General features: G+C 44.7%; 1 protein-coding gene across 11 annotated transcripts in view; it reads left to right on the top strand.

Annotated features, from left to right (window-relative positions):
- The window catches only part of WDR7 (WD repeat domain 7), a 149037-nt gene that overhangs the window by 93185 nt on the left and 42686 nt on the right, over positions 1 to 13166 (top strand). For all 11 annotated transcript variants that reach the window (XR_012042405.1, XR_012042404.1, XM_072861013.1 and 8 more), the window contains one exon: positions 7349 to 7535. Coding sequence is in view for 9 of the 11 variants with exons in the window: in XM_072861013.1 (XP_072717114.1) it covers positions 7349 to 7535 (187 nt within the window). In the remaining 2 variants the exon portion in view is untranslated. The remainder of the gene's footprint in view (positions 1 to 7348; positions 7536 to 13166) is intronic.

Genomic DNA, 13166 nt, shown 5'->3' with positions numbered 1-13166 from the left:
TTTGTCTCCCTTTCTAATGAATTATGCAAAATCTTACAGAATTTTAAAACAACTTAGGGGCAGCGTTCGTCTGGCCTCACTTAGGAATATTCTTTGCTGTCTGTCCACTTCATGGAAAAAGCAATGTATATTATGCTGTTTAATGGAAAAGCTGGGAATTTACTGCGTCTAGGATTGGTTGTTCTGACCTCTGTTAAATTTCCAGCGTTTCCAGTACATGGATAATTACCACAGAGGAAATGTTCCCCTTAAGATTAAATAACATTTCTGATGTGTTTAAGTCTTCAACCTGAATGAGAAGACTTCCCTTCTGATCAGATATGAGGCAAAAACCCTGGTTTTTTCTTGTATTGTTAAAAAATGACATCTTAACCGTCCAGTAGAGCACCGACTTCCATATGTGCTGCAGAAACACATTCGATTAGGAAGCATTTCATTTTCAAAACCCTGAGAGGCGGTTATAAATTTCAGGACAAGCTTTGCTTCCTCGCAGGGGCTGGCGGCGGGCTGGGAGCTAGCGGGCCGGCAGAGCGGGCCGGCAGAGCGGGCCGGCAGAGCGGGCCGAACGGCGTCCCGCTGGCCTCTGTGCATAGCCTCTCTGCCCTGCTCCAGCCGCCCGTCTCCTGGCGTTTGGACACTTACAAACATTTCCTTTTCCATATAAATGAGAACTGGGACTTACAGCAAGTCATAAATGTAGTTTTAAATGTACGCTCCTGCTAATCCCAACTTTTGCTCTGTTTTCAGCTAACGGGAGCCTCAAGTAACAATTTAAACGTACTGACAAAGTAAGCAGGCACTACCTTTCTCTCGGTATTTTTCCAAGCTCTATTACTTCTTGAGTATTTGTGGAGAAGGGGCTGTCCCTCAGCCCTCAGAAGAGCAAAGCCAAAACGGCAGCGGCTGCGTGCGGCACGGCGCGGCGAGCCCCGTTCCCCTCCCGTGTCGGTGGCTGGGAGGAGCGGGTGGGGGTATCGATTGCCTGCGCAGCGAACGCCCTATTGTTCTCGGCCGCCGGCAGGTAGGGGCAGCCCGCGCCGCCCCTGGAAAACCTTACTGCGTCGGGAGCGTTGAGAATTAAATTTTGAATTGTTGCACGGCGAAGGAAGCGGCGCAAAGCGACCGACCGGCGACGCGGTCCAACGGTCCTCGCCTGGGCGCGAGCCGCGGATTGCGATCTGGCAGCTACGCGGTGCGATCTGCAGAGCAAAATGGCTGCACGGCAGTCCAGGCTTTCCTCAGGGATTCTCTGCCTGCCCACCCCGGCATCCCCTCGGCCGCCGCCGCGGCGCACAGGGACGGCCGCCCCAGCACTGCGGCTCGCCTGCCGGGGCAATGCCACGGCATTGTGGTGGTGTCACTCGCTCTGACGTGTGGGAATTGGGAATTCTTTCTTTCCAGCCTCTTGGCTTTTCTCCTTTTATGCAGGAGCAACTCAATTTTAATTCGAAATTGTTTTTTACTTTGAATAAAATGCGGTCTCGTTACTATCATGCGCAATAACTACTTAGCTTCTTAATACACTCTAAGACCGTACTTTTGAAAAGAAATATAAAACTGCTTATTCATGTCAATTCTGAAATTACCTTACAAGTTGCAGGCATTGCACCTGTTGCAAGAACGGTACTTAAATAACTCAGAGAGGTCACCACCAAAATGGAAGTCTCTCCTAGCATAAGTTCAGCTGAAAAAATTTAAGTGTCAGAATTATATTAAAGGCCAAAAAAAATGCTGAAAACGAATTCTGTAAAAATAAGGAAATTTGACATTGAGTGTGATTGAAAAAAAAAAATATTTTCGTCATTATGTCTTTAGAAAAAAATCTTCAAATACTGTGACTAGTTAACTTTTAATTTAGGCCTAAAAATATCCTCTGGTTTTATAGCTGTCTGAAAGATGAGAGAAGATTTGTAATAAAAATTCACTGCACCAGAAATAGGAAGGGATTAAGGGATATGGACTTTTAACCCAGCTATCCAAATTTATATTTCTGTCATTTGGTGGACATTTCACGCAGGTATAGGTCAAATCATCCAGAAAGGGTCACAATTTGGTTTAATTTCTTGTAGAAAACCACTGTGCCCACGGACACGGGGAGAGAGGGCAGACTGAAAAAAAACTAGAGCTATGATTCTTCACTTTTTTTTTTTTACATAAAATCAGAAAAAGATGCAAAGCAAGTTAAATCATGTTCTTGGAGTCCATCATTTTTATTTAGTTGGAACTTGATCTCGTGGCAAATTATGAGAATGGGAGTCAGAGTTATCAGTGTCTCGTTCATGCCTGTGCTATTGATTTTCCTGAGCAAATTATTTAATTTTTTTAAATCTATCGGCAAAATGGGGATAACAATGCTGACTGATGTAATATGGTTAAAGCTCTTGAGATTCAGCAAAGAAAGACATTTTAGAAAGCCAAGCGGGTATACGCACGGAAAATAACTGATGAGGTTTAGTATTCATGTCACATTTTCATTAATAGAAATTATGTAAGAACCAAAGGCTCAAACCTTTATTTAATGTTCAAGTAAACACACGAGAAAGTAGGCAGGTTTTAACTACGCCGCTGGTTGCTGGGTAGACCTGTCTGTGGGGTAGCGGTGTGCTGTCGCGTGGGCTGTGTCCTGCGAGGGTACAGAGAAACCGTTTCAGAGAACTGGCAGATTTGCTGTCTCTAGTCTAAATGTTGAAAGCACTTCAGTACTTGTGTCCGAAATTTTATCCTTCTCTACCGGTGGAGAAAAATCCGGTCTGGTTTTGGTACTCCTGATACCTCCCTTGGACTGACAAGGTGGTCGGCTCTGTCCAAGGACAAAATCCCTGCCTGCTGCTCTCTGGGTTACCTCCTGTACGGCTTTTTTATTTCCGTACGCTTGTGGCATACGTGTGCCAATGCAGAATAAAACATCTGGAACAAAATTATATTTTCATACAAATTTATATAGGAATGTGTCATTTCCTGGGCTACGTTTCTGTTCAGTTACTGCTTGAAGTAATTCTGTCTAGTAAGTCGCACCCTAATTTTTAATGAAAGGCGCTTTTGTCGGTTGGTTTCTTAATGACTTTTTCGAACAGAAGGTATGTGTAAATCATCAAAACTTAGGTTTTAGTAGGGCAGATTTTTTGGGTTTTTGTTTAAAGAGTGTGGTGTTATCTAGATTTCCAGCAAGGAAGACAACACCCCCTGCTTACCATCATTTCAGCATGCACTGCATGGACGAGCCCTTCCGGAAGCAGGAGCAGCACGCTGAAGCGCAGTCACGAGCTGCGTTCTGGTTCGGTAGGATCTTTCTGTCGCATCACCGTGTTGGCCCAAACTCCTACTAAAATACCTTTAAATAGATATTCTCTTGCCCGTTTGATGGTAGGGTGAGCGTGTAGGTTCGCTAAAAGATGCCGAATCAGCACCAGGCGTGAGCAGGGACCTGCCCTGGGCTGCGCGGGCGAGGCTGCGGGTCCCGGGGATGCGCATTAGCGTGGCTGCTCCCTGTCCTGCTCCGCGTAATGGACTCAAAGGTTAAGAGCGAAGGATCTCCGCAGCCCCAATCAGCAGAGCTTTTCCAGGGCTAATTACCTCTTTACTGCGCTGACTCTAATGTGACATGTTTATTGCCTTAACTAACAACTCATTAGCTTAGTTGATGTTTTTGTCAATATTAATTCGTTCATTTAAGCCAAGTCAAAGCTTAAACAAAGATGTCCAGGCTGAGAAACGGGCAGCAGAATGACTTTTGTTCAGTTCATCTTTTTCCTTCGCTCAATTTACACAAGGTAGGTGTCAGTAGGAGCAATGCTAGGAGGATTCCTGTGAAAAGGTAGGCCTGTTTCATTGTAGGAACATTTGGGTAGGCATGCTTTTTAATAAAGTTCTTATATTTGAGATACAAAATTCACACAAACTAGAGCTTCGTGGCCTGCTATGCGCTTCAAGAAGCAACTTTTGGTTCCTTTGTTTCACACGTGTAAGGGATTAGTGTGAATGGACTAGAAAAGCGTGTCTGTTGTTGGCTTTTCGGAATGCTTAAAATGACAGGCGGTTTATTTAATACCCAAAACAAGCAACTCATAGAGGACAGTTCTGAAAACTAAAGAAAAACCTGTTAAAATCGATAGGTTATCTTTATCACAATAGCAAGCTAAGTTAACGTTATTAAGACATAACAAATAATTACGTAGAGAGAATGATGAATTATCTTTATCTTTTTTAGCATTGCTTGTTTTAGCCCTCCTACACATTTATATATATGGCATTATTTTTATTTTAAAAAGTCTATCAAACGAAATTATTAATCACGATTCCTCAATATGCAGAGCCTGGATCAGAATTCAGGTATGTTGAACTTGTTTGGGACATCATTTCTCTCTCTCCCCCCGACCCCTTTAAGCTTTATTTCTCTCTAAAAGAAAAAAGAGGCGTTGTGGGGAGGAGGGCGAGTGAGTTAGTGAGGATGGACGCCAGTGCTGCGAGGTAACGGTAGCAAATGCAGGCGTGAGGCGTGCAGCCCTCCGAAGGGAGGCGATGCTGCGGGAGGGTTTCCGGCGGCGGGTACCTTTCAGGGCAGAGCCCCCAGCCCCGGCCGGCTTCCTTTGCTGCCTGGGCTCCTCTGCAGCGATTGCGAGTCATTTGAACATCCTGCGCTCGGATGCGGGAAGGTCATTTGTCCTGTCGTTCTAGGTTCTGCTGCCGCTTTCAGTGAGGGGGGGATCATTGCCAGCTTTCCTTTGTTTTCAAGTGGTGACCTGAGGGGACAGTGCTGATGGCAGAGTCTCTCTTTAACGGAAATGTCTGAATGGCTAGGATGCTCAGATGTGACAGAAATGATCCAAAATTCAGTTCCTTCACCTACAAGAGAGAAACGTTTGATCTTACATCTCTAACTGACCTTAACCGCCAAATACGGAGTCCTCCAAAGGTGGAGACATGTCCAGCAGTTCCTGCTGAACCTCTGCCACGGTTATTCTTTCAAAACAGAGAGTTACAGGTCAAAAAGCGAGCGCAGCTCTTCAGCCTGGAGGTGCAGAGCCTCCCCCAGTACTGGGTGCTTTCTGCCCTTTCCTGAGAGCTGCCTGTTTTAGCCAGCAGCACTCAGCCTCGGGAAGATGCCACGGCTCCAAACAAACCACAGCGCTGCGACGGCCCTGCCCCAAAACCTGAGAGCACTGCACAAAAAAAAAAGTTCATGTGTAAGGTGTGTGTGAGACAAGACTGGCAGTGGGTCTGTAAAAAATGGACTAAGTACATTTCCAATTCGAGAGCCGATTCTCAGGGTTAATTGCTTTTTTATATATGTCTAATGCTCATTTACTGAGGTGCGACACTGGAATGGCGAGAATTATACATCTCCTTGCGAACTTTCGGGCAACTCTTCTCAACGTATAGCTTATTTGTGGGCCCCGCGTCAGGGAGATTTCTGCTCAGGTGCATGGGGTGGTATTGTCGTTTAAGAGTTCTCGTGCTGTCGAGTGTTTCCTTAGCAGAAGACCCAGGCACGGTTCTGGAGGCGCTGAGATCTGGGAGCGGAAGCGGTCACAAACACCATCCCTTTGCGCATCCCGAGACAGAGTGAATCGGAGGCTTTACAAATAATTTCATTCCCTTTCCCAAACAAAGCATTACTAATCCCTACACATCTGACACCGAGGAGGTGTCAGTAGGAAGTATATTTGGCAAGGAAGAAAAATCCTTGCTGTGAAATCGGGTATCTAGTTCGCAAATCGCCCACGTCTGGGAGCCGATGCTGCCGAGCATCTCGGTGACAGGCCAAGGAGCTTTGCTGGATTACCGCCAAGGCTTGCTTCTCTGCCCCTTCCCTTCTAGACTCGTACGGGGGCAAGAGCAGGCCGAGTAGGCAGATCCCCCGAGCTCCTCGTCCCAGTTCGTCAGCTCGTCAATACACGTTTTGCTTGCGCGTTTCTTCTGCGTTGTGAGAGGGAGCTGCCTTGCCGAAGGCTGGCTGGGAGAGGACGCCGGGGCGGCAGCTCTCGCTGCGGTGAACGGCCGCGCTGCCGGGGAGCCGTGCTCGCCGTGGCTCTGGGGAGAGGGGGGATTCGGCATCGCACTGCGATGGCGCCGTTCTTGCAGCGTTAGTCGCTGCGGCTGTGTCCCCGGGTAGTCAGTCCACTTAGGTTAAACGTCATCTCTGCCGATGGCTGAGGTGATGACATCACGGCGCAGCGCAGGCTTTTAATTAAAGAACAGAGCCGGTTGTGCCACCTCACCTGAGCCCCTGCATGTTTGGAAACGAGGAGTTGTTTTGGTGGGGGATTTTGGTGACTTGGGTGACTTACTTTTGCTGTTCTCACTCAGTTAAGCGCACCTAGCGTGAACTGCTTCTAGCTGTAGCCAAGATACTGCTGAAAAGGCGTGTAATCTCAGTATGGTTTATTTTAACTGGTATTTTTGCAAGTTTAATCTTTTAAGCTTGTTTTTCTTGGACATCCTTTCAAAATGATGTACCTTTTTTTCTGAAAACTTTATTACCTATGTTAATATTATTACAGATTTTCAGGGTTTTCATAGCAAGTGTCTGTTGAATGGAGGATATTTCTTTATCGTTTCCGTTTTGAGTTATTCCATCATTTCAATTTTGATTTATTCTGACTTTTTTTACACAGTTTTCAGGCAGAAATATTTAGGCGTGTAGACTTCTTATATTTTTTTTTTTCCAAAAATATATTTAGTACTATTTCTTCTGTAATGAAAATACTATGTTTAAGACTCAGCACTGGCAGTATTGGCGTGGGCCTGTTTGACTCAGGTCACGGTGCCCTGTAGACTGATGCGTTCCAGTAACAAACCGCCCGTCGTTGCCATTGAGAATGCTTTAAAATTCGCATCGGCAGCGGCTGGCGGGGTTGTAGCGTTGCTGACGGGGTGCACGCGTCCAGTCGGTCCCCTGCTCCGGCGTAGCAGAACAGCCTCCCTGCCTCCTGCTGCGCGGGGAGCTGAGAGCGGCCGCGGGGAGCGTGGACAGCCTGTACCCCGGGCAGGCTGGGCCGGTATCCCCTGCCGTGCCCAGCATCGGTAGTGTCCGCGTTTGGGGACTGCCGTGGGTTGCCATCGTGGGTTCTGCATGAAATCCATGGCACAGGGAGTTAATTAACAGCCCTGCAGTTAATTGTCATACCTGATACCCACGGAAGCACGTCTGTCTCTCTTTCACTGACTGTGGGAAGGCCCTGCAGTTGGAAGCTTCTGCGCTTCCTTGGTGAGATGAAGCCTTAACATGGTGACTTATGAGCCGGTTTCCATACTGCGTGTTTCTCAAGAGCAGGTATTTGGAAACAAGGCAAAATCAGTTCTGCAGCGCTCTCTTCACTGTCCCGTTCTCTCCCGCTCTGCACGGCAGGCAAGGCGCTGACGTTTCTGCTGCTGCAGCCGCCCAGCCCCAAGCTGCCCGCGCACAGCACCATCCGCAGAACCGCCATCGACCTCATCGGCCGAGGCTTTACCGTCTGGGAGCCCTACATGGACGTCTCCGCCGTGCTGATGGGCCTTCTGGAGCTCTGCGCCGACGCGGAGAAACAGCTCGCTAAGTAGGTACCTCATTTATTCACTTACAAATACTTGCATCGTTTCTGACCTGCGGATCTAGGTTTTGCAGCAGTTCGTCCAAATCCTGACAGCTCTGGTACTTGGCAAGAAGGTGGGACGAGGAATTACTCCTTGTTTCAAGGTTTGCATTTGAACCAGTAGCATCTAAATTACAATTTCAAGCCTGCTTTCGTCCGGCCTGGTTTGCAGCCTCGGGCAGCTGCGGTGGGCGATCTCGGAGAGGAGAGGGTTTAACCACGGCGGGAGAGATCCAGTCGCTTGAGCGCAGCAGCACTGCGGTGCTGGCTTCTCGTGGCACAGGGAGTCACCCCGCCTAAATTGGGAGACTCCAAACGCTTGGGAGGCATTGCCTGGGGCTACACAGCATTAATCTGCCGGTCATACTGCTAAGTAATTTTGAGAAAAGAAGCGAGTTAAACAGTTTTATATCTAAAATATGTCTGTCTGTCTTCAACATAATATTTTTTACCCTTTCTTAACTGTAAAAAAAAGTATTTTCAGAAGGTATTTTCCACCAGTGTGTCTGAATATGTGGATTTTTTTTTTTCCCCCATGGTTTTACAAGCCATCCCATCAGGATGTGAATTGTTTTGGAAAGTACATTTTGGAAAAGGTGGTTATTTTATCAACAGCATCACTATTAATAGCATCAAGGTAACTTGTAGATTGCTAAGGATTGCTTAAGGATTGCTAAGAAATCATAAACTCAATAGACCACAGCCTGTCTCTAGGGTCAGAGAACAACTTATTAAAGTGTCCTAAATCAAGATTTATATGGTACGCTGTCTTGTAGCTCCATTCTAACCTCTTTGAAATAAAATCTTCTTTCAATCAGGTATTTGTAATTGGGGTTGGGGGGGAATTCATGAGGAATTCTGACACTTCGACATAAAATACACAGAAAAAATGTAATACTGTTTTTTTGTGGTGGGGTGGGTTTTTTTGGTGCATGGAACTCTTAAGTGCATATTTGTTCCATTTCTTAGACATTACTGTAATTGTACAACTTCTAGTTGTGTATACACCAGTATGTATGCAGGTTGTCACACTTGATAGTGCTACGTGCTATCAATCACGCCATCAAATAATTATGGCTAAATCAAATAATTATGGCTAAACGTGTAAGTGAAGTCATTAAGATGACTTGTGTAATAAAGGTAGTGTCTTACCTTTTTTTAATGCATTTTGTGTTAAGATAATGGGATTCTTGAATATTAGCGGTTGGGATTTATTTAATGTATGCAGCTTTGCAGGACATGAGTAGCATTTTCATTGAGTATCCACAAATTTTATGATCTGAGGCCGAAATGTAATAAATTTCAACTGGGGCCCCGATTCTCACATGAACAGTCTTTACTCACACCATTAATCTGATTAATGACAACAAGACTACTTGTGCAGGAAAGGGTTTTGCAATATAGTCCTTATTTTTATTACTGTTTGTTGTAAAATTGATCATCTCATCTGAAACTTCTTCTAAATCTCTGTCTGAACATTTTTTTCTGTATTTAGTTTTTATAAAAAAAGCAAGCCACTTAAAAGTGCAAAAGGAGAGGCTCTGATTCCTTGTTTAAATAAAGAAAAAATAAAAAGTCACTGTAAGAAGCAACCACAGCAGGCTGTTTATATGAAATAAAACGATCATACTATGCTTTATGTAATTGGCTTTGAAAGCTATTTCAAGCTTCCTGCTTTTAATGGAAAACCTTGAAAAATATAAGTGGATATGCATTAGTGTCACTGAGATAAAATTTTTATTCATAGGTACATGGCTCTTGCATAGGAACAAATTAGTCCACAGTTAGGACATACAAAACATGTAGCTCCTGCTCTAGGTGGGGGATTGCCTTGAGCAAATACAAATTTCGTATTTATTTGGTTGCCAGTATGAGTTAATACTGTAGTATTACAGCTCTGCAGACACCCACTTGGAAAATGACTCTTACTAAAAATACTTCAATCTAATAATAATTTTCATCACATAAAATCTAGCAATAATTGATCTTTTTTCTAACAAAACCTCAGCACGTTTTTGTTGTTAAGCGCGTTTATGTTCTGCAACGCGTAGGCTGGCGCCGCGTTCGCAGTCCTGCCGTTCGAGTCCGGGCTGATGGGCCGTGCTTCCACGCAGAACAGGACAGACCCTTCCGCCCCGCCAATCGCGGCGGTGCCGGCCGTTTCGGTAGAGCTTTCCTAACCCGCACCAATTGCCATTTTAGTGCTTTCTAAGTCTGGCATCCCAAGCGCCGTGCGAATACTCCCTAGGGGGTTTTTTAACATATTTCATGCTTAATTTTTAATTTATGTAGTGCTCTCTACATGGTATTTTAATTAGTGGTGTTCTTTAAGTGTTAATTTGTAACCCATTCAGTAATTGATAAACCGTTCATTGACGGAGAAACCATTTCATTCCTGAAGGAAGACGGCTGACTGGTCTGTGATATTTTTCTTTGCAAGGTTTTTGCTTGGGGGAAGGAAAAAAATCTAGTGTCTGAAATTGCTGAGGTCATCATAATTGATTATTTACGTATTAATTGTACTGTATTTCTTTTCATGAAATGCAGAGGTCCATTTTTCATCAGGTAATACCTTGCTCGATGGCATTGCTAATGTCTGCCAGGCTTTCTGGGTATGTCCTGAAGCGTGTGGGAGAGGAGAGGTGTACGTGAAAGGAGAAGGAAGTGTCTGCAGGACTTTACAACTGCTTGGAAAGTGCAGCGGGCCGCCAGCGCGCTGGGGGATGTTCAGCTGCGCGGGAAACGCTGCGCTTAGCGGGAGGAGGGGGTTTGCTTAGCTTGTTTGCAGCATTACCGTAATAATACTGCTGCAGATATTGAAAAAATAAAAAAATCCTTTAACCGTTAGCCAGTTTTCTGTTTTATTCTAAGGCTGTTGTTTGCTAAATCACAGTAAACACTGCTCTTTCATGTTGCACCATATGAAGCCGTAGAATACCCTTATGATTACAAATATTGTCAAGTGTTGAAACTACGTACTTACATTTTCAGTTACTTTTCTGTTTTAGTCAAGAACTTCTGTAGCAATAACACCTAAGGCTGTGAGCACTTCTACGCGTCCGTAGCATTTAACCTGAGAACTCAGCTTCAAATCTGACAGCTCTGAAGACGGCTCCCTTATGAAGGAATTGTACTTTACAAATGTGTTTACAGATGTTTGCTTATAGACAGGCACATGTTAAGTGCTGGATGCAATAAGGAACTGACCGGGGCTGCCTTAGTACCATCTATGCATTTTATCATCCGTCCGTGGAGGTGTTAAGCTTTCTGCCTGCCTTTTACATTAGGCTAAGGCAGATGTGAGCCATTTTATACAGCAGTTTTAATTTCCTCAAGATTTAAAGAACGAACGATTGCCGTGTGTTGGGGGGGGTGTTTCTAGAGAAATACGTACAAACTGGATGAACGTTGTGATTTGTCTGAACTTCAGTTCTTTCTTGTAGTGTGAGAAAAGAAGCCAAACTGTTGTGCCTTCCCAGAGAATCTCCTAAGCCCTATTGTATGTAAATGTAGGCTTGCAGAAGCCAAGCGAACGCAGTTCTTCAGAAAGTCATTTTCATCTTGCGATTACATCCTTAGCTGTCATAAAGATTAGTATGGCTCTCTATCCACAGAGCACTGAATAAATGAATGTATCAGCATGTAGCCTTGAGGAGCCCAATGCAATTTTCATCATGATAAATTGCATAATAAGTGAGAAAGTGTTTGCTTATTAATCCATAACAAGATTTAGATTGAAAATGGCCTGTTACATTCATGACAGATACAGTACCGGCTGCAGACAGACGAAGATGGAAAGAAATAGAGCAACAATGTGTGCAGGGGGTTAAGTGTGCATCTTACCCTCCCGGTGCCCTGCTGAGCTGCCCCTTTTTGTGCCTGATTTACCGTGTACACAATAACAGCACACAGCTGCCTGGCTTCTCTCCCTGATGTTAAGAACGTTTTATGAAAGAGCTTTTATGTCAAGCTTCTGCTTTAAAAAAAAGGGAAAAAAATCACTTCACATTTATTGACCAAAAAAAATAGTGGCGTTTTTCTTTTTTCCCTTCTGAATTAAATAAATATCTGAGCCGTTATCCAAAACTCTGGTATTTATAACTCCTCCACTCTCCCAGTTCATCCTAGTCCCCAAAGATTACACCGTGCTAGCCTGCCATGCCGAACGAAACTGCTCAGTTGTGAGGATTAAGAGTATTTTTGCAGCATTTATTAGGCTTTGATTTCTTGGCATGGATGACGATAGGGATCATTGCTGTCCGTTATTTTTGCTCTCTGAATTACAAGCTACAGTTTGGTATAGATTATGATATAATATACCAAAATTAGCAAATTGCATTCTAATCGATCCATATGTTTTTATATATATGTGTGTACTAAAATAATTAGGCCAAATCTCTTTAGTTTTGATTGTGTTTAGTGGAAAACATTACTATACTTTTATATTCTTATGGATTCTATCTGTGGAGCCGTAGGATATATAGTAGGGGCATCCCTAGTTTTCAAGTACGGTGGAACATTTTTAGAACGTAGCCTAAACAATTGCTGAAATTGAGGGTTTTAAAGGAGAAATGTGAGCTGGGTACTGGGTCCTAAAGGTGATGTGGCAAGCTACCGCACGCTGCCACTACAGAAAGGATTTGAACCTGGAAATAGCAGGGATTTGTGTCCGCGTCAGTTCTGGGGTGGACCTTGGATTCCAGGAGGCTGGAGCCCAGCCTAGAGAGCTGCAGCTGTGTCACGAAGGGCAGGGGTCCGCCGGCACCTGCAGCCTCGTGGAGGCCGAGGAAGAGGAGTAGCACGCTCGCTGGCTTTATGCCACGGAGGGAGTTTGGTTCCTCCCGTTCGTTCAGCCATCACTTCAAGGCTGCCTGTAGCAACAAGAGCGGTTTTGAGGTGTATCGATGTAGAGGTTTCTCTTAAATAAAATGGGATATACCCCTCTTCCCTTTTTTCCGTCCCTCTGACCGCAGAGCATCAAAGCGAAGTCTCCGACCAGAGGAGAGAAGAGGGGCTCAGCGTCCGTTTTGCAGAATAGCGGCTTGCCCTGAAGGGCGAGATGGCCCCATCTCTGCACCCGTCAGCAGATCCCTGGGAGACGTGTCCTTTGTGAGGTCCCTCCCGATCTCTGTGCGGCCAGCTGGGTCGCTGCTCGGCTTCCTTCTTTCAGTCCAGTTGGCGAAGAGAGCTTAGCCAAGGTCATTACCTTTTATGCTGAAATTTCACGTTCTTAGTCCCATGAAGTTTTCACCTGGCATTGCTTTATGGAAGTCAAGAAATGTAGAGGTCCGATTGCTACTTTTTCTGTTCACTGCCATCGAAACCTTTTCCGTCTACCTGTTTTCTAGGTATGACCTACAGCTCTGCCCAGGTAGCTTGTTCTTTTCCACGTGTTTTAAGAATCAGCTTTTTAAAAGCATCTTCCTTATTTTTTGTAGATGGGGAAGTACATAAACAGTACTCTGAAGCTGGGATAACTTGTGCTGTACATATAAACAAGTTATCTATTAAAATAATCTGTATTTCACTGAAAACATTATTCAAATAGTATATTGGTTCCCAGAAAACTCAAACTGTTCAGATTACTGGCATGGG

Source organism: Ciconia boyciana, chromosome 4 (genome assembly GCF_034638445.1).
Source record: "Ciconia boyciana chromosome 4, ASM3463844v1, whole genome shotgun sequence".
Lineage (NCBI taxonomy): Eukaryota > Metazoa > Chordata > Aves > Ciconiiformes > Ciconiidae > Ciconia > Ciconia boyciana.
Note: the sequence above shows the minus strand (reverse complement) of the source record. Positions and strands in the feature narration are given on the sequence as shown.